Raw genomic sequence first — 25531 nt, 5'->3', positions numbered from 1 at the left:
GCCCAGCCTGTGGGAGATGGGGTGGGTGTGCCTCTCCACATGGGGGACCCTGCTTCTCTGCCATCCCTGGAGTTCTTCATCTCTCCATTCATGTGCATAAGTCTGCAAGTGAGCCTCTTGCCCTGAGTCTTTGTGGGAAACAGGCATGCCCCAGTCTCCCTCCCTTGGTTTTTCCTGTCTAAGGACAGCATCTGGGGTCGGTTAAGCCCTGATAGAATTCCCCAACAGTGAGATAGGCTTCCATTTGCTCAAGGCTGGAGTCTGGGGACCTGAGAGGACAGAAGTCAAGGACCCATTCCTTGGAACTTAGAGAGTCAGAAGTCTCAGAGAGTCACAGGGCCTGTGCCTTTCACAATGGGGATCGGGAAACAGACATAAGAACAGAAGGCTTTCCTAGGTTAGGCACAAGGTGAACGCTGCACTGTGCCCAAAGGAACATCTGCTTAGCAACAAGTCTCTTCTGCCCCCAAGCTCCTCATCCCATTCACCACTTTCCTGTAGGGGAGAACAAGGAGCAAGCTGGGTAAGGCTGGATGTCTAGCAGGCTGCAGGAGGCCACACACGTTGCTGTCTCTTAGGGCCGTCTTGGCTTTGGGGTGTTTGTCTGGGCTGCCAGAACAAATCTCATGGACGGAGGGGCTTGTAAACTACATAAATCTGTCTTTCAATTTTAGAGGCTGAGGAATCTAAGAGCAAGGCTCTGGCAGATTCTGAGTCTGAGGCAAGCCACTTCCTGGTTCATAGATGACTCTCTGTTGTGCCCTCGAATGGTGGAAAAGACAAATGAGTTCCTTGGGTCTATTTTATTATTAACTCCAGTTGTGAGGGTTCAGTTTTCAAGACCTGCCCATCTGCCACGGGTGCCCACACCTCATAAGGTCATTAACTTGGGGTTAGGAGTTCACTATATGGATTTGGGGGCCACACAGGATTCGATCACAGCGGGATGCTCAGATCAGGCCCAGAAATGTCCTGATGAGAACTGGTTCCGCAGGAAGAGAGGAAGTCCAAGGCCAGCCTTAGCTGCAGAACCACATCATGGCTAAGATGAGCAAGTTAGGGAAGGCTGCCTCCAAGCAAAGTTGTTGTTTTTGTTTCTTTTAAGGCTGTTTTAAGTGGGGGAAATGGTGGCACACGCCATTAATCCTAGCTCTTAGGAGGCAGAGGCAGGCTGGCCTCTGGATTTGAGGCCAGCTTGGTCTACAGAGCAAGTTCCAGGACAGCCAGGGCTACACAGAGAAATTCTATCTTGAAAACAAAACAAAACCAACCAAACAAAAAGATTATCTTACTTTTCTGTGTATGAGTTTTTTGTTTTGTTTTGTTTTATGTGTATGTCTGTGTATGACTGGGGTTTAATAAAAATTTTTATACAATTTATTTAATTTTATTTTATGTGCATTGGTGTCAGATTCCTTGGGATTGGCATTACAAACAGTTGTGAGCTGCCATGTGGGTATTGGGAATTGAAACTGGGTCCTTTGGAAGAGCAGACAGTGCTCTTAACCACTGAGCCATCTCTCCAGCCCCTGTGTAGGACTTGTGTGCCTAGTACCTGTGGAGGCCGGAAGAGAGCTTTTAATACCCTTGGAATTAGCATTATTGATGTTGTGAGTAGCCATCTGGGTGCTGGGAATCAAACCTATGCCTGCTGGAAGAACAGTTCTTAACCACTGAGCCATCTCTTCAGCGCCTCAAAGTTTATAAAAAGTTGGGGATGTAGCTCCTTTGGCAGAGTATAGGCCAACCATGCATGATACCCTGCGTTTGATAGGAAACATGCATTGGGGGTGATGGCACACACCTGTAAACCTGGCTCTGGGGAAGTCAAGACAGGAAGGTCATGAATTAAAGGTGTGGCTACACAGCAAATTTAAGGCCAGCCTGGGATACTCTTGTATCCCAGGCTGCTAAAAATGAGGAGGAGAAGGAGGAGGAAGAGGCGGAACATAAGGAAGAGCAGGAGGAGGAGGAGAAGAAAGAAAGCCCTTACCTATTGCTGTGAGGCTCTAGACCTAAAAAAGGAAGGGTGCGGCGTGATAGTTTAATACATAAAGGCCCTAGCTTCCAAGCCCAACAACCTGAGTTAAATTCCCAACACCCATATTGTAAGAGAGAAAGTACTCCAAGAGTTGTCTGTCCTCCGATCCACAGGCACATATACAAGCATTCAAATACACACACACACACACACACACACACACACAAACACACACACACACATGAGTAAATGTTTGTTTTTAAAGTCTTGATCTAGGCTCCTGTTGAGCCCAGAGACCAGTTTCAACAGGGCTTGGGCACCAGTCTGGAAGAGGCATGGAGCTAGAGCTGACTGCTTGAACCGGAGGATTCTGCCAGCAGTAACCAGCTTCTTTTTGTTTTTGTTTTACAAGACAGAGGTTCTCTGTATAGTCCTGGATGTACTGAAACTTGCTCTGTAGAACAGATTGGCCTTGAACTCAGAAATCTGCCTGCCTTTCCTTCCCGAGTGCTGGGATTAAAGATGTGCGCCACCCCACCCAGATGTAACCAGCTTCTTCATCTGCCCCTTATCCAGTTCTGTGGTCCCAAGTCCTTTCCTAGCCATAGTCTCTTTATGTCCACCTATGAGTGCAAGAGGAGAGGCAGGCAGGGCAACTCGTCATCTGCAGATCAACCCCCAGCTTGAGGGCCAGCTCCAGAGCTTTATTACTCCCTGTCTTCTGACAGGCCGGGAAACTGAGCCCCTGAGACAAAGGGCTTGTCTCTGCCCACAGAGCCAGAGAGAGACTGAGCCCAGGCACCTAGAAGACCTTGTCTCAGCACCCATCCCAAGAAGTTCACCACTCTTCATGCCTACTAATGAGAGAGACAAATGTCCAGAGGGGCCCACAGCTGCATTTCCCATGGGCTGCCTCCAGGTTGGGCTTCCCCATGCAAGGAAACCTTGGGGAGGTGGGGGGGAGGGTGGTTCTCTGTGGTCAGGAGGTATCAGGGAGGAAATGACAAAGATCCTGAGGAAGGCAACAGCAAACAGCTTAGCTCGGCAGCAGGGGTGAGGGGTGGGGGGTGTCAGTGGATCTGGCTCTGGCCAAGCTGAGGTGAGAGAGAGCTGGGGGTGGGGGGATCCAGCAGGAAGGAGGTGTCTAAATTTAGATTTCGAGCGAACCCTGCATCGAGGTGGGCCTGGCATCCAGTACTCAGAACTTCCACGCAGAGCTGTTCCTTCTGGGATGCTCACTCACCTGGCTCCCTCCTCCAACTGCGGTGTTTGTGCCCAAGGTTGCAAGAATCTAAGCACTCAGAGCAAGGCCCACAGACAGTGAGGAAACGTGAGTGACTTGTTCATATGTAGACAATTAGAGGCAGAAGCTGTTGTTTACGAAGGGCTCCAGAAAGTGGAGGCTGACAGTAGCTATTGTTTTGTTGTTGTTCTTTTGAGACAAGGTCTTATATAGCCCACGCTGGCTTTGAAACTCAGTCTGCAGTGAAGGGCACCTGAACCTCTGGTGCCCTTCCAGGAACCTATCAGAGAGCATCTGCCACACTATACTACCATATACCCCTATGTGTGCGGTAAATAAGCAAACAAATGCATACATGTATTCATGAATGCTTCAAGACAGAACTGTAGGGAAATAAAAAGAAAAAGGGGTCGGGAGGACTTTGACCTAGTCCATAAGATGGATCAGACTGTCCCAGCTTGCTGGACAGCATCCGTTCTGCATGATACTAAGTCGCCTTCCCTCAGTACTTATTCTGCATTTGGCTTTCATGATCACTAACAACACCCAGTTCTTCCTACAGCACTGTGAGAAGGCAAGACTAATTTTCATTTGTTTCGTTGTTGAAACAGGATGTCTCTGTGTAGCCCTAGCTTTCCTGAAACTTGCTCTGTAGACCAGGCTGGCCTTGAACTCACAGAGCTCTTCCTGCCTCTGCCTCCTGAGTGCTGGGATTGAAGGTGTGCGCTACCACCACCTGCCTCAGGATGCGTGACTATTATCCCCCTGAGGCACAGAGCGTAACCCTGAGGCCTAATCACAGCCTAAACCACACTTGGACCAGCCTGATCCCAACGTTAATGTTTCCCTCCCTGGGCCGGCTCTGACAGCCTGTGAGCCCTCACAATAAGGCCCATGGTGGGCGCTGCTCTGGATTCAAGAGTCTTGGAGGCTGCTGCAAATCCACCTTTGGGGAGCAGATGTGAGAGACAAAGTAGGCCCTTTGTCAGACTAATTTTCTGCAGCTTTCCACTGCTTCCTGCCCCAAAGCAAGGCAGGAGGAAAGCCACTAGGGACTTTAGCTTCAGCCCCTTTGCCCTCCCCATTTTGCACGCCCACTGCCCCAACTTCTGGACCCTCCTCTCTCTTACTCGGCTAAGGACTTGGAGCTCAAGGCTCACTTTCAGGCACATTTTTCGGAGTGAGGGAGTGAGTTCTAGATGCTGACAGGAAAAGCAAGGCGCTTTTCTTTCTGAGTGGGCAGACCTGGAAAAAAGCCTGTCTCAAAAGGGAGAGGTGGGGGTTGGCATATGTAAAACTCGTGTGTGTTCACAAGTTGTAGACTTTTCATAGTGAGGATGTTGGATCATAAAGGCGTCCAGATTAGAGATGGGTTAGATTGTGATAACCCTGACTTAAGAGAAGAGGAAAGGCCAGGTGGATTGAGTGGCCTCTTCATAACCACACAGATATTTAAGGGTAATGTTTGCCCAGGTCTCCAGAAAATGGAGGCTAACAATAACTGGCATTTGTTTCTTTGTTTGGGGAGGGGGGCGGTAATTTTGTTGGTGTTGTTTTCTTTTGACCCTGAACATCCTGCTTCCTCCTCCCAAGTGCTGCAATCACAGAGATGTGCCACCGAACTCGGCTGTTGTTTGGTTTTTTTTTTTGGGGGGGGGCTCTAATCCAGGCCTTCATGCATACTAGAGAATGAGCCACATTCCAGCAAAAACCTTTTAGTGGTTCTTTGTAAGTTTCACATCATACACTCCAGTCCCCATCTCCCCATCTCCTTAAAAAAAAAAATCTCCTCATATCTGCCCTTCACTCTTACAACCTCCCCCCAAATAACACACACACACACACACACACAACACTGGAAAACACCTCATCATGGAAGCTGTAGTATGTCATATGTGTCCCACAGTATGTTGCTCTGTTCACACATCTTCACTTGCAAATGTTCGTTGCAATGAGTCATTGGTCTGGTTCCTCTATGACACCATCGGTAGTGTATCCTCACCAGGACTCCTCCCAGTTACCCTGTTGTTGCCCTGTGTCATGGAGATCCTGCAGCTTTGAATCAGCCCAACTGGCCTTTTCACACATCCCAACCATTTGCAGGTGATATACATTTTGGGGTGGGCCAACTCAGAGGCCTGGATCTGGGCCTGGGTGGTAGTTGAGCTAGCCAGCGCACTAGCCAGGGTGCGCTCTCCAGCACTGCTCCAGCTAGGCCACCCAATGCCACCAGCCCACTTGGAGGCGCTGGACCAGCCCTCACACTCTCACACCCGTGGGGCCGGCTCAACTGTGCCTTTGCCATCAGGGCAGCTCCACTGTGTCCACTCCAACAGACACACTCGCGAGTGATCACTACAGCCAGTGAGGGGTCAGGGCTAGAATCTCGTGCTCTCAGGGTCAGCTCGCCAGACTCCACAGGTAGGGAAGGGGGAAGGAGAGAAGACACCATCCTCACTCCCATGCCTCCTCACCTGACCACCTCACACCAGACAGCATTCCTGAGCTCTTGCCCTCAGGGCTGCCTCACCTGCACTCCCTCCTCCAGGGCCGGCTCTTCTGTGCTGCCCAGGGGAAGTGCGGGATCTGCTCTCCCGAGTGCTGCAGCCACCTGAGAGGTACAGGGCCAGCTCACCAGGGGCCACCTCCTCTATGCTCACACCCTCACAGCTGGCTCACCATCGGCCCCACCACCAAGGCCAGCTACAACCTTGTTACTATCAAAGATCTTTGCCAGTCTTGAACTGCAAGCACTTTCATTACTTTATTTAATCCTCTCGACAACTGTAAATGGTGATCCCCATTTCACAGATGAGAAACCAAGGTTTAGAGAAGTAATTCACCTCTACAGTGTCTGCCTAGGCATCTAGCCATCCACTCAGTGTCAAAGTCAGATCTAAACTCAAGGTTGTTTAGCCCCAAACTCTCAGATTCACCCATAGTGAGTGGTTACCCCATTTCTCATACAAGAACTAGGGCAAGCCTACCTGCACTGCTTCAGCTGGGGCCACACAGCCCTGGGAACCCCAGCAGTCCCTGGAAAAAAAGTAACATTGCAGAGTTTGGGAGGCACTGAACAGGGGCAGTATCTGTCAGTGAAGGTCTTGGGATAGCTTCATCCCCTCTGTGTGGCCCTCTGACAGCCTCACAGAGAAGCTTCCCATGTATACTCCGGGATTCGTACACCCACCCATTCAGGCATTCATTCATCGAACACCAGCCAACTGGCCCACACACTTCTCTGCACGGACACCCACTTCTTTTGCCAGCTTTTCCTACTATGGCCAACTACGTATGTGCAGAGCCCAGTTCAAGCCAGGAACTATGATCAGACTTATAACTTCAAGTGCGAAAAGGCAGGAAGCCCACCTCAAGCTCAAGGCCAACCTGCACTACCTGGAGAGACCATAACTCAAAATCATCACTCCTGAGGAATAAAGAAAAAAGGCCTTTTCTTATTCAAAATTTAAGACGTTCAGAACCAACTCAACCACCTACAATGCCTAGAAGATTCAATGTGGATAGCCTCTACCAACACATACTTTAAAAAAATATCTTATGCATGGAGAAGGGAGAGGGAAGGAGGGATTGGGAGGGGAGGAGGAAGGGGGCCATGGGGGATACAAAGTGAATAAAGTGTAATTAATACAAATTAAAATAAAAAATGGAAAAAATCTTTTACAACAACAACAAAAAGTGTTTATTTTATTTATGTGTGTGTGTGTGTGTGTGCGTGTATTAAGAAACTTAATGAGCCAAAAGAGGGTATTACATCCCTGGAGCCAAAGTTACTGGTGGTTGTGAACGCCCAGTGTGGGTTCTTGGGAACCAAACTTCGGTCCTCTATAAGAGCAGTGCTTTCATTTAACTGCTAAGCCATCTCTCCTGCCCTCGGCCTTCTTTTACAACAGTGGTTCTCAACCTGTGGGTTGAGATCCCTTTGGCAAACATCTATCTCCAAAAATATTTACATTATGATGCATAACAGTAGCAAATTGCAGTTAGGAAAGCAGCAATGAAAATAATTTTATGGTTGGGGGTCACCTTATGACATGAAGCATTAGGAAGGTTGAGAACCGCTGTTTTACACCCTCATGCTGAGTGTTTGCCTACCTCAGGACTTTTGCAAGGACTGTTCTTCCTGCCTGGGATGTTTTCCCCAAAATTTTCTGCCATAACTGATCTTTCTTATTATTCCAGACTCTGTCTAAATGTCACCGACATGGCTCCCTAATTTAAAGTAGCCACCCACATAGCTCTCCTCAGGATTTCTATTTAGAGCCTGGAGTTTGGCTCAGGATTAGTGCACTTACCTAACACTCACTTAAGACCTTGAGTTCAAGTCCCAGCACTAGGAAAAAAAAAAAAATCAAGCTGGATGGTGATGGCATATCCCTTTAATCCCAGTACTCGGAGGCAGAGGTGGGTGAATCTCTGAGTTTAAGGCCAGCCTGGTCTACAGGGGAGCTCCAGAACAGCCAGAGCTACACAGAGAAACCTGTTTCAAAACCCCAACAAAACAAAACAAGTCAAACCAAACCACAAAAGCCGGCTCTTTATTCCCTTCACAGAGCGCACCATGATCTATGATATCACTTGTGTCTGCCGATTACTGTTTATTGTCCCTACTAGAAGGTTGGCTTGTGTCTGTCCTGCTCAGGCTTAGTCTCCTGGTGCCCAACCCAGGACTTGGCAGACTGTGTTCGGTGACCTTGCTGCTGAGCCTGTTGGCACACACCTCCCAGCACTGAGGAGGTAGAGGCAGGAGGATTGGACAAGTTAAAAGCCGACCTAGTTTGCACAGGGAGTATCAGTCCGTGCCACATAGCAAGACTCTGTCTCACATAAGCTCTAAATAACAGTGGGTGAAAGAAGACAGATACTCAAAAGCATGCACCCTTCTGCCCCACATCTCCTTCTACTCTTTCTGTTCTCTCTACCACCCAGGCTAGCCTAGGGATGCTCTCCATATGTCCTAGCACACCCCAATACTGAGGAGACCAAGAGCAGGAACCCCAGGCCTTGAAACAGAACAAAGTAAAGTGTAGAGAGAAACAAAAGAGGAGGGAGAGGAGGAGGGGCAACAGGAAGGAGAGAAAAGGCAAAGAGAGGAGGAGGAGGAATTGAGCTTGGTGATAATCTCACTTCTTCACTTTATTAGTGAAACTAATAATTATTATTAATACCTGGCCTCTGCTTGGCCCTTTCATCCAGCCTGGTGGGGAGGTTTTGAAGATGAAAGACACTGTGTGGGGACTTTCAGATGCAGGTTCCAACACCCCGCACAACCACTAATTAAACTTGGCAGCCCCCTTCAATTATCCCCTTGTCCCCAGGGATGCTGTGCCATCCCACTCAATGCCTTTCCAGGTGGGAGTCAGCGGGTGGCACCCCCTGGGCCTGGCCCTCCTTGGAGAGAGAGGCAAAGAAGCTTCTGGGGCAGGGCGGAGGAAGTCTCACAGCCCAGATAGTCACATGAGAAATGCTGGAAAGAACATGAACCAGAAGGCTGAAATGTAGGAGCCTTGTCTCCAGCTGAAATTACAGCCCCATCCGGGAGGCTGCCCCTATCTCTATCCCTCCCCAGAATCTGTGAGCAGCTGGGCCCTGCCATATGGCCATGGGAGAAGGGTACCACGTTGGGGGGGGGGAGAAGAGGCTCTCACCAGACAAAGAGATAAAGTATGGCCAACTCCTCCACATTGCACAAGAGTCTCGGGGTTTCTGACGTCCTTTGGGGTGGCTTCCTTCTACTTCCCGTCCAAGAAGCCTACTCTCTCTGGCAGCCTTGACCAACATCAGCCAGCCCCTAGCACTAAAGCAATGGCCCTCACTGACCCCCTTGGCTATCTAGACTATAGTGTTTAAAGAGGTCTCCAACCCCTGGTACTGAGTTTAATCTAGAGGCTGCTGATACACTTCAGCAGCTGCCTTAGTCTTTCCGATAACCTCCAAGTGCTTGGCCATTGTTGTTTTACTAGTGTGTCACACTGATGACTCCAAGCATCGCAGGGCCTAGCTTAATGCATATCTTCACCCAAGGAGGAACTCCCCAGGCCTCCTTGTCTTGGCACATGGTCTGAGCTTCATCCTTCAAGCCTGACTCATTCTCAGCCCTGGGTCCAACAAATCTTAAAAGGTTAGAATCTGATTCTAAAATTACTCTCAAATATGGATATTGCCCTGGGAGTGTAGCTTCATGGCAGAACACTTGTCTCTGAAGTTCTAGGTTTGCCAAGCACTCCATCACCACTCCCTCCCCCGAGATCTGTGTGTCATCTCCCTCTCTTCGCTCTGAGTGACTGTGATCTCCCACTTACACAGCCATCTTCCTCTCTTCTTCATTTTTTAGTTTTATTTTTTTCGAGAGAGGGTCTCTCTGTGTAGCCTTGTCTGTCCTGGACTAGCTTTGTAGACCAAGCTAGATGCACACTCACAGAGATCTGCCTGCCTCTGCCTCCCTGAGTGCTGGGATTACAGGTGTGTGCCACCTGTAATTATTTATTATGCCTGCACGTACACCTGCACGACAGAAGAGGGCGCTAGGTCTTATTATAGATGGTTATGAGCTACCATGTGGTTGCTCAAAATAGAACTCAGGACCTCTGGAAGAAGAGCAGTGCTCTTAACCTCTGAGCCATTCCTCCCTCTCTTCTTGACCCTACTCCTATCCTCTTCCGCTGACACTAATTCAAACAAAGCAGGATCTATCTATCTATGTATCTATTTATATATCTATTTATGTATCTATCTATCATCTTCTATCTGTCTGTCTGCTTTTGAGAGAGGATTTCAAGTAATCCATGCTGCCCTCAAACTTACTGGCTAAGGATGACCTTGAAGCTTAGACCTTCTTGTCTCTACCTCCCAAGTGTTGAGATTACAGCCCTGCCCCATCATGAATGGATGCCATGCCACTTGAAATTGATCCCAGGTTTCATATATGCTAGACAGACACTCTACCAATGGAACCGTATCTCCAGCGTCCAGAGCAGACCTATAAAGACACCATTTAGGGGGCTGGAGAGATGGCTCGAAGGTTAAGAGCACTTGTTTCTCTTGCAGAGTACCTGGGTTTGATTCCCCACATTCTCACTATCATCCATCACAGCTCTCCTCCTCCCCTGACTCTTCCTCCTTGTGGTCTTTTCTAGGGCTTTCCTAGACTTGGCAGTCCTTGTCCACTTCTAAGCCTAGTGGTCCACTACTGTTGGGTCATCTTTCCTCCCAGTACTCACCACCATCTGTAGTGACACGATTATGGCTTGGCTACTTAACACAGCACCCTATATCACTCACATTAGATAGCTCTTTCCACGGGGAGAGAGAGAGACTTGCAACTTCCTTATCCATCAATTTGTCACTCATCGTATAACGCGGGTTCCCTGAATGTGTGGGTTGAATACATGGCCCAGGCTATATACTCTGGTACAGACAACCGAAGATGTCGTTCTTCCCTTTGAGAGAGCGTGGCAGGGTGGGTCCTCTGCAAGTTAGCCTGTGACATGGCAGCACAAAGGCGTGGATGCAGTAGGCAAGTCACAGTGGTACTGCCCAGACTTTCTCCTGATTCGGCTTCACCTCAGCTCTGGTCACATCACAGCTATGTCTGAAGTGGAATGTCCTGGATGAAATATGTACAATTTCCTGACGGATAAACAAATTCCAGAGCTAAGACCAGAAAGGGGCCCTCTGGCAGCACCGTGGGGCTGGGCGCCATCTAGCGGGTGCTTGAGTAAGAACAGGAATTTCCTATCGTTCTGTCCATAACCACACAGCAGCAAAAGAGTCACTGCTCTTGAGTTTGCCAGCTCGCAGATCGCTCGGCAGCACTCAGAGACGCAACTAAGAGCTCTCTCTGCAAGAAGTCCTCTCCTGCATCTTCCACGCCCAGCCCCAGCCACCAGTCTTTGGTTTCACATCCTCAAACAACACTGAAAGGCCTGACCCCAGTGCCCAGCTTACATTTATTTGTATTTTGTTTTGCTTTATTTTTATGATGGTTAATTTTAATTTTAATCATCAACTTGACACAACCTAGAGTCACTGGAGAGAAGGGCCTCTGAGAGTGTCCGTGAGAGAATATCTTAGTTAAACCAAATGGCATGGGGAGACTCTACTACGGTGGGTGGCACAGTCCCTGGGCTTGGGGATTCTGGGCTGAGCACTAGCAAGCACACACTCATTGTTCTCTACTTCCTGCTTCAGGCTCCTTGCTTTCCTGACTTTCCCACCCTGAGGGACCAAACCTTGAACTGTGAGAAGAGATAAGTCACTTTTGTCAGGGTATTTTAATTATAGCAACAGGAAAAGAAACTAAGACAGAAATTGGTACTAGGAGTGGGTGTTGTGATAAACCAAAGGCTTTCAGGCCTTTGGAACTGTTTTGGGAAGGGATGAGGATCAGTTTGGAACCTTAGGCTAAAAGCAATTAATGGTAGAAGCTTAGCTTAATGAGCCATTCTGGTAGAAGCCTGCAAGTTAAGATGCTGACGGAGTGGGTAGAGAGGATGGCTCAAAGGTTAATTCAACTACCTGGTGGTTCACAACCATCTATAATGAGATCTGGTGCCCTCTTCTGGCATGCAGGTGTACATGCAGGCATAATAAATTTTTGGAGAAAAAAAAAAAAGAATGCTCACATGCTCACAGAGGGCTGGTTAAGAGCACTGGCTACTCTTTCGAAGGACCCGGATTCAAATCCCTGCATTCACATGGCAGCTCATAACTGTAACTCCAGGTCCAGAGGATCTGACACTCTCATACAGACTGACAGACATTCAGGCAAAACACCAATGCACATTAAGGAAGAAGAAAGGAAGGAAGGAAGGAAAGAAGGAAGAAAGGAAGGAAGGAAGGAAGGAAGGAAGGAAGGAAGGAAGGAAGGAAGGAAGGAAGGAAAGACTTTGAATTCGAATAGTGGGTTCCAGGATCATGAAGTTTCAGAGGAGAATAGGGATGGTATCAGGAACCAAGTGAGAGGCAATTTGTGCAATGTTTTGGGAAAGACTCTCACTTCATTTTGCCTATGTCCTGAGAACTGAGCGAAATTAAATGTTAAGATAATGAATTAATTTGTTCAATAAAAGAATGGTGTAGGCAAGTTCAAAGTTTCAAACAGGGAAGGTGTAGGAACGAAACAGTCATAACTATTAAATAAGAAATAAGCAGGACATGGTGTCTCACGCCTTTAGTCCCAGCACTCAGGGAGGCAGAGGCAGGCAGATCTCTGTGAGTTCAAGGCCAGTCTGGTCTACAGATTGAGTCCAGACACCCAAGGCTACACAGAGAAACCCTGTCTCGAAAACAAAACAAAAAGAAAAAAACAAAAGAAAGGAAAGAAAGAAAAAAAATTTAGCCAGATGTGGTGGTGCAAACCTTTAATCCCAGCACTTGAGAAGCTAGCTCTCAATCTACACAGCAAGTTCCAGGCCAGCCAGGGCTGCATAGTAAGTGTCTGTCAGAGAGATGAGGAGCGAGAGAGAGGTAGATGAGCACCATTAAAGAGAAACCTAGGGCTGGCAGGACAGCTCAGTGGGTAAGACCAAAGCCAGACTACCTTAATTCACCTCCTGGAACCCTGGAACCTGGTGAGAGAAGAGAACTAAACTAACCCCCAAAATGTCCTCTGATCACCACATCTGCACAACAGTACACACACACACACACAAAGTGTATCAATGTAAGTTTTTTTAAAAGGAGAAACCTGATACTCTGTACTGGGACAAGAAAGTGTTTTCTTGGGGCAAAGCACACATAAGATGATACAGCTGTGGTCCAAGGGTGAACAAATAGACTAGGCTGGCCTTGAACTCTCAAAGGTCTGCCTGCCTCTGCCTTGAAAGTGCTGGAAATAAAAGCCTGCACCATCAGACCTGGCTGTGAGATTTCTTAATTATATTAATTAAGAGAAGAGAAGACCTTCTCACTGTTCTCTGATCTTGGGGACCTTGGGCTGGATTAAGGGCAGAGAGCAGCTGAGCAGTAGCATGCATTCATTTATCGCTTTCTGCTTCCTGAAATAGATGCTACGTGACCAGAGGCTTCAAGTTTCTGCTGCTGTGACTTCCACACTATGGACTGGGCTGAACCACACCTCTATGCACTGTGGACTGAAAGAAACCCTTCCTCCTTAACTTGTTTCTGTCGGAATTTTGTTTTTGTTTTGATTTTTCTTGGGTTTTGTTGTTGTTGTTTCAGTTTTTTTTTTTGTTTGTTTGTTTGTTTGTTTTGAGACAAGATTTCTCTGTGTAGCCCTGGCTGTCCTGAAACTCCTGAAACTCAGGCTGGCCTAAAACTCCGAGATGCCCCTGCCCCTGCCCCTGCCCCCGCCTCTCTGCCTCCTGAGTGCTGGGATGAAAGTCAAAGGTGTCCCCACCACTAGCTGGCCTGCTAGGATACTTAACCACAGCAACAACACAGAGAGAAGCTAAGACACTTGCCTTTATTGTCCTGCCAGTGTCTTGCTGTGTAGTTCCGGCTAGCCTGGAGCTCACTGTGCAGAGTAGGCTGGCCTCAGACTTGCAGCAAATTTCTTCCCTCCATCTTTCCAGTACTCAGACCACAGGCATGTGCCACAACACCCCTGCGGCATTTTACTGTATATTTTACTTTATCTATTATTATTATTTTATTTTTATATTGTAAAATGAGGGGAATGAAACCTCCTGCCTCTTCTGGTCATTGGGCAGTTCTGTTAGATGAGGGTGCAAGTCACTGATTGTGATGAGTACCCCCACTGCTACCCACTGAACACACTCATCTCATGGTACCTTTGTCTGCTCACATTCTAGTCCCTGGCAGCCCCTCTGTAGTCTATCCCTCAGACCTCTCCTCAGCTGCATAGGTTTTAGAGACCATGATTTCTCTCAAGAGGAGACAGGGGAACAGAATCCTGGGAGCCATGGATTCAGTGGTTAGACGGGATACTCACAGGGGATGGTTGGAGCCGACACTCTGCCCGTTGCTTTTGATCAGGGTCTAGGGACGGAGACTGAGATGGTGGCTTGGGGAAGACTAACGCGTCGGTAGTGGTAACAGCATGTGAGAAGCGGTCTCCGTAGGGAAGATGGTGAGACAGGTGAGAAGAGATTGAGGACCAAGCACAGTGGTGCATGCATGTAATCCCAGCCCTCAGGGCGCTGAGGCAGGAGAAGGAGGAGTTAGAGGCCAGCTTGGGTGACTATGTAGGCTGCCTTTGGCCCTGCTCCCTCCATGAATGAAGCCTTCTCTCCCTGAGGGCTACAGCATGGTTTTATACAGTTTAGACTCAAAGCAGGAGCTCACACCACTGCTCTCATCTCTGCTAATATTCTCCCTCTATGGGGCAGCACTCGGGAGGCAGAGGCAGCTGGATCTCTGAGTTCGTAGGCCAGCCTGGTATACAGAGTGAGTATCCAGAACATCCATGGCTATACAGACAGCAAACAAAAAACAAAAAGACCTTGTGTCAAACAAATCTACAAAAACAAAACAAGAAAAACCAAAAACCAAATGTCTGACTCCCAAGCCATCACACACATATACTTGCTTTTCCCTTTTCTGAGCTGCTTGCTTTCTATTACCTCCATTTAAATCTATGTTAAAATCCTCAGGCTGGAAGGCTAGAGAGATGCTCAGTCGTTAAGAGCACTTACTGCAATTGCTTTTGTTCTAGCTCTCACAGAGGGCTCAGTTCCACTCCCACTGCCCAGATGGTGGCTCACAACCACCGTAACTCCATCCCATGGGCTCTGACACCCTCCTCTGACTCTCACAGGCGCTAGGCACACATGTGATGCACACACCTGCAGGCAAAATATTAATAAATATTAATAAATGTAAAATAAAGTAATAATCTAAACTTGTTTTGCTCTTCCAGACAGGATCTCTCTGTGTGTCCATGGGTGTCTTGAAACTCAGTCTATAGACCAGGCTGGCCTTGAACTCAGATCTGCTTGCCTCTGCCTCCTGGTAAATAATAATAATAAAAAAAAATGTGGGCTAGAAAGATGACTTAGTAGGAAAGACATTCTCCGCCAAGCCTGAGAACATGAGTTTGTTTCTCAGAGCCCATATGATGGGAGGAGAGAGAGCTAATTCATGTGGATGGTCCTCTGACCTCCACACAGCACCAAGGCACAAGCACACAGATACACATTACACAAATGAAAAAAAAAAATGAAGACAGGGTTTCTCTGTGTAGCCTTGGCTCTCCTGGACTCGCTTTGTAGCCCAGGCTGTCCTGAAATTCACAAAGATTCACCTGCCTCTGCCTCCTTGAATGCTGGGTTACAGGCATTCACCACCATTCCTGGCTCACAAATGAAATTTTAAAAAGTTTCTTTTTTTCTCTTTGTTTTTATTTATTTGTTTTGTTCTCTAAGAACAAAAGTTTCTCTGTGTAGCCCTGGCTGTCCTAGAACTAACTCTGTAGCCTGCCTCTGTCTCCCAAGTGTTGGGATTAAAGGCATGTGTCACCACTGTTCTGCTTAAATTCTTCTTTAAAATTCTAATTATGCGTCAAAAAGAATCTAAAATGTTGACAATCTCCATTGTTATGAAAATGTCCATAACAATGTTGAGTAACAATAGTTTAAGAACAGAATTCTGTAAGTGTAGATTACATAATTAAAACACAGAACATTGTTTTGTGAATAACACTGTGATCTGACAATGGTGGCATCTATAGAAGGGGAACTTAAGGGATAATAGCTGACATTTATTTATTTTTGTTTTTGGAAGCAATAGGGATCAAATCCAAGGCTGTAAACACCACTTGTAAACAAGGCAAGTGCTCCACCACTCAGCCTTCAGTAGTGTTCTTCACACACACACACACACACACACACACACACACATACACACATATGTAATCCTTTTTTTAGATTTTATTTTTAGGTGTATGGGTATTTGCTTGCCAGTGTATCTGAGCACCACCTGACTGTAATACTCACGGAGGCATAAATAGGGTGTCAGGTCTCTAGGAATGGAGTTACAGGCAGTTGTGAGCTGCTATGTGGGTGCTGGGAATCAAACCTGGGTCATCTGGAAGAGAAGCCAGTACCTTTAACCACCGAGCCATCTTTCCAGTTCCCTGCCCCCATCCCCCCTTTTTTTTTTTTGTAAGGCAGGAGCTTACCACATTGCCCTGGCTGGCCAGGGTTTCTGGAGGGCTGATCTGAATTCACAAATTTCCAAATGTTGGGATTAAAGGTGTACACCACTACCTCCCGTTTCTCTACCTATTCTTGTTGTATGTGAATTGTCTGCAATAAACATGGCTTTTTAAAACCACCTTACTGGGTGTGGTGACATAGATCTGTAATTGCAGAACCTGAAAGTAGAAACAGGAAGATCAGGAGTTCAAGGGCAGTCTGGGCTACACACTAGTTCTATACCAGTCTAGACTACATAACATCCTGTCTCGAAAACAAGCAAAAAACAAAAAGGAAAAGAAAATAAAACCATAAATGATGGTGTGTATCTATAATCCCAGCACTCGGCCGGTAGAGGCCAAGAGTCAGGAGTTAATGCTTATCTTCAGCTATGTAGCCAATCCAAGGCTAGCCTGGGAGAAGGAAGACTTTGTCTCCTTCCCCCAAGTCCTTTCCCATATGTATATCCCTAAGTGATATTTGGAAGATCAGCATGAGTCAGTAATAACAAAAACAGTAAGACTGGCCTGGAGAGATGGCTCAGAGTTTAAGAGCACTGGCTGCTCTCGCAAAAGTCCTGAGTTCAATCCCAGCAATCACATGGGTGGCTCACAACCATCTATAATGAGATCTGGTGCCCTCTTCTGGCGTGCAGGTGTATATGCAGGCAGAACATTGCATACACAATAAATAAATAAATAAATAAGCAAATAAATATTTTTAAAAATACTAAGACTATTTTTCTTTCTTTTCTTTTTCTTTTTTGGAGACAGGGTACCTCTGTCTATCCTAGAACTCACTATGTAGACCAGACTAGCCTTGAACTTATAGAGAACTGCTTGCCTCTACCTCCCAAGTGCTGGAATTAGGGGGCTGGAGAAACTGCTTAGCAGTTAAGAGCACTGACTGCTCTTCCATAGGACCCAGGTTTGAGTCCCACCACCCACATGATGGCTCACAACTTACTGTAACTACAAGGGATCTGACACCCCCTTCTGGGCCTCTGTGGGGCACCAGGCACACAAGTGATACACAGACATACATGAAGGAAAACCATCCAAGTGCTGGAATTAAAGGCATTTGCCACCACACCTGACTTCTCCCCCTCCACCTTTTTTTCTTGTTCCATTATCTTAGGGTATCTGTTTTATATGTTTTCTGTAGCTTTTGTTTTTGTTTTTCCATGACAGGGTTTCTGTACATAGCCTTGGTTGTCCCAGAACTCACGATGTAGACCAGGCTGGCCTTGAACTCAGAGAACTGCCTGCCTCTGCCTCCCAAGTGATGGGATTGAACGTGTGCACCACCACCACCTGGCTGTAGCTTTTTTATTTTTTTTTTAAGTGAAATAAAACAATACTTTTTTTTTTTTTTTTTTAAGAAAAATTTCCTCCTGGCATGGTGACACACACCTTTGATCATATTGGTCTGGGGTCAGAGGCAGGTGGGATCTCTGTGAGTTTCTGGGCAGCCTGGTCTACATAGCAAGTTCCAGGCTAGTCATGGTGACCCTGTCTCAAAAGAATAAAACATTCAGCCAGGTGTGGTGGCACATGCTTCTATCCCAGCACTTAGGAAGGCAGAGGCAGGTGGCTCTCTGTGAGTTTGAGGCCAGCCTGGTTTACAAAGCGAGTCCAGGACAGCCAAGGCTACACAGATAAACCCTGTTAAAAAAAAAAAAATCCTAAATTTAGCTAAAGTTTTTCATGATGGTATCAATTCCAATACACAAAGAGCTATATGCAATATATAAATTTTATCATTGTCATCATCACTTTTTTCTTTGTCCTGGCTGTCCTGGAACTCACTTTGTAGACCAGGCTGGTCTGGAACTCACAGAGATCTGCCTACTTCTGCCTTCCGAGTGCTGGGACTAAAGGTGTGCCACCATGCCCAAGTTATTATATAGCTAGATGTACATATGTTTGTGTACATGTAACTCTGTTTGCCATGCCCTGCATTATGAATCTATGGCTGTATATACATGCCAATGAATATGTGTGTATATTGTACTTTTTTTTTTCCGAGACAGGATTTCCCTGTGTAGCCTTGGCTGTCCAGTTCTTACTTTGTATACCATCCTGGCCTAGAACTCACAGAGATCTGCCTGCCTCTTCATCCCTGAGTGCTGGGATTAAAGACGTGTGTATCATGCCAGGCTTTAAGATTTATTTATTTATTATTTATACAGTATTCTGCCTGTGTATGTGCCTACAGGCCAGAAGAGGGCAACAGTTCTCATTATAGATGGTTATGAGCCACCATGTGATTGCTGGGAATTGAACTCAGGACCTTCATAGAGAAGAACAGCAAGTGCTCTTAACCTCTGAGCCATCTCTCCAGCCCCCATGCCAGGCTTTGTACCCATGTTTTTCAAATTCTAGAAGGTATACTTCTCCCCCTTTCTCTGCATTTCCATCTGCAAAGTCTCCCTATTTTTCAAGGCCGTGCAATATTTTTATTAGATGGATATGTGAAAATGAGACTACTAAATATAGGGATTTTATGTCAGAACCCCAAAGCGGCAACACACACGTGGTCTCATTTCATACACCTATGTATCCAACGGAAATTAAAACTAATCTAGTTAGTTGTGAGAATTACCTGAAGCACTGAATATAAGATGCTTAGTGCGGAGTAGCAGGAAAGTGTTGAAACTGGGCTGCAGCTGCAGGACAAGATCGTTTGTTGTTGTTATTCTCCTCCACACCACGAGGGGCGCTGTCGCTTCCAGGCTGCCTGGCCTGAGGTCCCGACTCGGAAGTCCGTCTAGCTGCGGCAACCGAGACCTGGAGGACAGACTCCTCTCCCGCGCGTGTCCGCTCCCTGCAGGCTCACAGGCAGATCCGGTCAGAGCAAGACACAGCACCCGGGTCCCTTAAGAAGCCTGCTTCTTCACCGGCGGTTATAGCCTCCTTGGAAACCGCGATAGAGGCTTCTTCCGGGAGTCGGCCTCTCTCCGTGACCTCAGAGGTGCACTTCCGGGACACGGAAGTTACCCGTCTGCCCGCCTCTTCCTCCTCTCTCTTTCCGGTGGAGGAGTCTGACGGCGACGTTCAAGTAAGGAGGCCCGGGCGCCGAAAATCTTGCGGCATCCTCCGGCTAGGGGCGTCAGCGGGGTGTTTGCGCGGTAGCCGAGCCAAGTGCGTGGTAGGGTCGGTCGCGAGCCCGAGCCGTCGGGGCCCAGGGCTGCGCCTTGTCCCTGAGGCGACCATCTGGCCTGACGTGGGGATGTCTGAAGTAGGATTGGGTTGGGCGTCCTGCCCTGGGCCTTGCCCTCTCACCGCAGCCGTCGCGCGGAGTGTTCCAAGGAGCGGGTGGGTCGTAGCCTGCACCCCATCAGACTGCTAATGTGCAGTCGTAGCCCGGCACCCAACCTCGCTTCTCCCACGTGAAAAACACGAGTAGGATTCGTACCAGCCAGCTCTGTAAATCGAAAATTAAAAGGTTGTCAGAAAGCCCCGTCCTTGTGTGGAGTGCTTCTGGTCCATGATGGTCTCTCCCTTGAGTCGGACGTGTTGCCTGTCGGGGTGCTCCGTAGTAGAGTAGGACTGCTGCAATATGTTTATGTTCTGGGTAATCATTTCCTCATCCCGAACGCGGACGGCAAAGCTGCATTGAGTAGACATCATGCCCAAACGATTTGTACCCTACTAAACTGTTTCTTATCCTAATTTGAGGGTAAGGAGAGGTGTCTATACATCCTTGACCTGCCTTTGTGCTTCTGGCAATTGGGCCCCAGATAGTGTATGGGTAAGTCACTAGACAGGTCTCAGGTACACTTGAAACCTACTTTTAAGGCCTGTGGTGGTTTTTGAAGAGAATACAAGACAGGCTTTGACACAGTATCATCCTGGACTGACCGTCCTGTTTTCTTAGCTGCTAGGAGATAGCCTGATTCCACTTGAGGTGCTGCTCAATACTAGTTTCTTCTGAAAAAGGTGGTGGTTTTTATCTGGCACTTAGCTTCAGGTTGGTCAGAGACCTGCTTGGGGGGAAAAAAACCAGCCTCCTTGCTTGTCTTTTCCCTAGGTCCTGTGACTGCTAAAGTAAGTTGATCTGAATACTGGATTGTAGACATGGATATTTTTCCATTAGACTTCCTGGAAGGGCCTGGCTATCCTGGGACTTGCTATGTAGACCAGGCTGTCCAACATAGCAACTCAGATCCTCCTACCTCTGATTCCCAAGTGCTGGGGTTAAAGTTGCACACCACCACATCTTGCCGTGATAGTGCTTTTAATGTTTGCTACTGAAGATTTGGTAGGCTGTCGGGTCTTTTGGGTCTTTGGATATTGAGTGTAGGAGATGAGGCTTTGAAGGCTGTGCTGGCAAGGATAAGCTGAGAATTGTTTGACATTTCTTGCTTTGTGCCTAAACTGAAAGGAGTCTGGGGCCCAGAAAATGTAGGTTTTAAGTATTGTATGTGGACAGAGAATCATCTACCCGAGTTGTGGTCTCTGCTATCCAACTGCCTATGGTGTCATCTTGGACGAATGAACTTCCAAGCTTAAGTAAAAGGGAGAAGAGAGTTGTAAGTAAAACTTGGGCCAGAGTCCTGCATTGTCTGTTTTGGATAGCTACTTATGAACTTTAGAGATGTGTGTAGTCTATTGCTGCAATGACTGCTTGTCCAAAAGGTGCTTTGAGCTTTTGAGAAATGGTCTCTTATGGCACCTTCCTTTCTAGTTAAGATCTGGTAAACACCAAGTTCAAAAGACAGGATACTAGGGAGCCAAAAGAACAAAACTTGGGTTTCCCTTTAGTAGATAAGGAAAAACTGATGCACTTGAAGTACTGCTCAATACTACTTTTGCCTGTTAACATTGAGGTTCTTCTTCCACTTAGAAATGGCACCTCGAAAGGGGAAGGAAAAGAAGGAAGAACAAGTCATCAGCCTCGGACCCCAAGTGGCTGAAGGAGAGAATGTATTTGGGGTCTGCCACATCTTTGCATCCTTCAATGATACCTTTGTCCATGTTACTGATCTTTCTGGCAAGTAAGTACTTGGGCAGAAAGGCATAAAACCAACCCTAAAGGGACTAGGCAGGGAGGAATGGGTATAGCAGTTTATAGGGTCACTCTAAAGAATTGTTTTGTTTTTTACTTTGCCTTGAATTATGAGAGAAAGCACACATTGTTTCATGGAGCTGAAGATAAATTTGAACTTCTGGTATTCTTCCCTCCTCTGTCCCTTTGCTGTGATTTTATGTAGCGTTGCAAAGTGAACCCAGGGCTTTGTGTTTGCTGGGCACAAAGGAATTTGCCTTTGAATCCCTGAAAACACAACTTATAACTGTTGAGAAGCAGGATACATGCTCAAGTTAACCAGCCATACTGTGCTTATTGGGGATTCAATAAGTGTTCCGTTCATCCTTGTTGGAAAATGAAGGCATGGTTCTGCTTTTGCCCCTAGGGAAACCATCTGCCGAGTGACTGGTGGAATGAAGGTAAAGGCCGACCGAGATGAGTCCTCTCCATATGCAGCCATGTTGGCTGCCCAGGACGTGGCCCAGAGGTGCAAGGAGCTGGGCATCACTGCCCTGCACATCAAACTCCGGGCCACAGGGGGAAACAGGTACAGAAGATTGTGGGTGGATTTGAGATTTGATTTAATGTTGTGGAGTGAGATTATCTTAGGCATGTGTGTAATCTAGACCTTGGAACTAGCCTGGGCTACACAGTGATTCCCCTGCCTCAAAAAATAATTTGTCCTCGTGTTTATTGACTAATCACTGGATGGCCCCCTTGTGTGGCCCCTCACCTTTCAGGGAAAGCCAGACTTTATAACATGCAGAAGGTTATATGGCTTCATTTTGTGGCAGATACTAGGAAGCAAAGTGTGGAGTTGGTGGTAGGGGTGATTTAAACTAAGGCCTGGGATGGAGATGTAGACACATTAGTGAGACCCTTCTTATCCCAGGTCCACCTAGTCTGGATATGGTGGTATGTGTTTGTTGCCCCAGGAAATAGAGGCAGGAGGATCAAGAGTTTCAACTTAGTTATTGGCTGCAAAATGAGTTTGAGGCCAACCTAACCCAAACACTGATGGTTAAATGGTGAGCTGGGGTGCACAGTTCAGATAGAGATGTGATGGGAGAAACTTTTGAGGTTGGCAGAAAGGTGGGCGTTGAAGGAGTGAATGGCATGAGGTGTGATAAAAGAAGCAGGGATGGGTGGAGCCTCACTGGATCTCATGTCTTAATGGAACAAAGCAAGGACTTACTTAGTAGTCCATGAAGAAGTGACATTGAATGCAGCAGCTACAAATGAGGAATCACAGCATGGAGAGACAATAGAGAGCTTAGCCAGGCTGGGTGCAGAGCTAGATGGCCACAGGCCAGGAGGGGGGTGTTTTGCACATCCCCTTTTTATTAAGGATTTGCAGGTGTAGCGCACCTTTAATCCCAACATTTATGTGCCCCCCCAAAAAAAAGGTAGAAAAATTTAGATGAATATATTGCCTGTGTGTAGCACGTGCATAACTATTGAGCCATCTCTCTAGCATTTAACAGATTTGAAAAGGATTTTGTGTGGTGTGATTGTGTAGTATAAGAAAACCATAGTGGCCCACAAAGACTAAAAATTGTATTATATGGCCACATCACAGAGATGTGGTGTTTGTAGCCTTCCCCCATTTAGAAGTGAGTTAAAACCATATGAGTTCTAGAAAAATTTCCAACTGACTTGGTCAACAATTCATTTTCCAGAACCAAGACCCCTGGACCTGGAGCCCAGTCAGCCCTCAGAGCTCTTGCTCGCTCAGGGATGAAGATTGGACGGATTGGTAAGTGCCCCCTCTAGCTAACACTTGGATTTGTTTGGTTACTTTTATAGGAACCTGTAAAGCATTGTGAGAGTTCATCTCCATAACTGTGGTATCTTTTTTCCCCCTGTCTGTGTTGGGAAAGCTTAAAAGCACTTCTGAGTGGTTTCAGCAGCCTTTTGTCTCTGCTTAAATGTTAGTAGAGCGTTCCCCTTGGGGCCATCTAGATGAAGAAGAATGGCTCCCCTTGATTGCCCTCACATCTGTCACCTTCTGGCCCTTTATAGCAGTTTTGCTCTTGGCCCCACAGCCTAAAATAGAGCAAACAGCCACTGTTGCTCAGTGTAGGAACACTTTCTACTAGGCTGAGTTAGGAACTTGGTGTCCCTTGCCTCTGGTGTTTGTGAACCTTCTCAGAGCCTGTTGACCCTTCTGAAAGTGATTTGGGATGGCAGGTGGGGTATCCCCTTGCTTGTTGACCACTGGGGTTATACGTTTGGGGAAGAATGAAATATGCTAGTTGCCTGGGGAGGCCTGTATCTTCATGTTACATCGCTACAATGACATTTTTTTTCTTCTCACAGAGGATGTCACCCCCATTCCCTCTGACAGTACTCGAAGGAAGGGAGGTCGTCGTGGTCGCCGTCTGTGAACAGGGCTTCTCGAGTTATTTTCTGTTAATAAATTGCTTTGTGTAAGCTATTTTGTTTCTGGTGTTTGAGACAGGATCTGTATACAGCCCTGTCTGCCCTTTAACTCACGTTGTAGATGGGACTGCCTCCCAGGTGCTGGGATTAAAGGCTGTCCCACCATGCCCAGCAGTTCTGGTGTTTGTCACTTAGGGGCCACCTGGGGACACAGTAAGGCAAACAGTATATTGATTGAGAGGATGTGAAGGCTATCTAGGGGCGTGGTCCGGTTCTGGTGTAGGCTGGGCAAGCCTGGGTTCTGCAAACTAGGTGTTTGGGAAAGGGAATCTGAGATGAGACACTGAGGCTGCAGCACTGTGGCATTAATAGGCCGGCCAGTCTCATCAGACCGTTGCCTTGGAGACTGTTTTGAAAATGTTCATAGCCCGGGCATCATGGGACAACCCCTAAGCCCAGCAGGCAGGGGCCAGCAGATCAGCCAGTGTGGTCTACATTGGGAGTTCCAGGGCAGTCAGGGTTACATAGCAAGTCTGTGTCAAGATACCAAAGAGGTGGAGCTGTTTGGATTATCTAAACAGACGCTATTCTCTCATTTTCCTATCTTCCTCTTCCACGCCTCTGACCTAAAGAACACTATTACACCTTACTAGAACTTCACCCAGGTGTCCAGACAATCCCCATCTGTGTATTCTGTATTTGTAAACTAGCCATCTACAGAGGCCGGGTAGCCCTTGTATTCCATTCCCTACTTAAGTTTTAACCATCACTGGCTTTTCTGTCAGCCCATTGAGAAGAGCTTTAGGATTGAGGGGTAAACTCATTGGGAGCGCTATGCCCCACTAGCTGCTGCCACTGTGCCCAAGCCAACCAAACACTAAAAGCCAGACCAGTGGTTCTTTTGAGACTGGTTTCACTGTAGCCAGCCCTCAAATTTAAGCAATTCTCTTGACTGGCTGGGATTACAGCCTTTTTTTTTTTTCCCCAAAGCTATGTACTGTGTAGCTCTGGCTGTCCTGAAACTAGTTCTGTAGACCAGGCTCGTCTCAAAATTTGATAGAGATCTTCCTGCCTCTGTCTCCCAAGTAGCTGGCATGAAGGCTTATACCAGTACAACACAGCTGCCAGTTTTCTTAAAGGGCCAGAGCAGGGGCAACTGTTAAAGTGTAGCCTGAGCAGAAGAGCCTTCCAGACTGGAGCCATATTTAAACCTGTGTGGGTGTGTTTCTCCCCATACCCCCCACACCGGCTGTGCAAGATGAGTAGCTTGCACTTATGTTCCTTGCCTTGCTTTCCTTAGCTGTTCTTGGAGTTTGTTCCACATTGGTACATAAAGTACCTAAGAATCAGTCACACCACAAATACACACCAAGTCCTATTTTAATCAGCAATAAGAAGATAATGGTTCTCGCTTTCTGGAAGCTTGCATCTAGCTCCAAGGACACTTATCAGAGGGTACTGAATGTCTTAGGAGGGTTTGCTTTTGTAAATTTCTTTGGGATAGGTCTCATTTTGTATTCCTGGCTGTCCTGGAACCCAACATAGATCCTACTGTGTCTGCCTTCTTGGAGTTCAGGGCTTAAGGGCATGTGCCACCATGCATGCCCATGAACTGAACTGAGGTTTTGTTTTGATGTGCATTGGTGTTTTATTTACCGTATGAGTGTGTTGGATGCCCTGGAACTGGAGTGACAGTTAATGAGCTGCCGTGTGGGTGGTGGAATTTGAACCCAGGTCCTTTGGAAGAGCAGCCAGTGC

The 25531-nt window shown here is 47.2% G+C and overlaps 2 protein-coding genes and 1 pseudogene across 3 annotated transcripts in view; 1 reads left to right on the top strand and 2 right to left on the bottom strand.

Annotated features, from left to right (window-relative positions):
- The window catches only part of Ndst1 (N-deacetylase and N-sulfotransferase 1), a 90112-nt gene extending 70990 nt beyond the window's left edge, over positions 1–19122 (bottom strand). Inside the window, exon 1 of the mRNA XM_060377218.1 lies at positions 18965–19122. The gene's annotated coding sequence lies outside the window, so the exon portion shown is untranslated. The remainder of the gene's footprint in view (positions 1–18964) is intronic.
- Positions 19123–19276: 154 nt separating this feature from the next.
- On the top strand, positions 19277–23828 carry Rps14 (ribosomal protein S14). 2 transcript variants are annotated; one of them, XM_021633674.2, is made up of 5 exons: positions 19277–19420; positions 21209–21359; positions 21777–21938; positions 23071–23147; positions 23711–23828. In XM_021633674.2, exons 2-5 carry the CDS (start codon positions 21211–21213, stop codon positions 23776–23778), a joined length of 456 nt encoding a protein of 151 aa, XP_021489349.1. In that variant the 5' UTR covers positions 19277–19420; positions 21209–21210; the 3' UTR covers positions 23779–23828. The 2 variants fall into 2 exon arrangements, with proteins under 2 accessions (XP_021489349.1, XP_021489350.1); XM_021633675.2 differs by having other exon boundaries at positions 19378–19503.
- Positions 23829–24357: 529 nt separating this feature from the next.
- Positions 24358–24597, bottom strand: LOC110546685 (small nuclear ribonucleoprotein F-like; annotated as a pseudogene).
- Positions 24598–25531: the final 934 nt, after the last annotated feature.

Source organism: Meriones unguiculatus, chromosome 2 (genome assembly GCF_030254825.1).
Source record: "Meriones unguiculatus strain TT.TT164.6M chromosome 2, Bangor_MerUng_6.1, whole genome shotgun sequence".
Taxonomy (NCBI): Eukaryota; Metazoa; Chordata; class Mammalia; order Rodentia; family Muridae; genus Meriones; species Meriones unguiculatus.
Note: the sequence above shows the minus strand (reverse complement) of the source record. Positions and strands in the feature narration are given on the sequence as shown.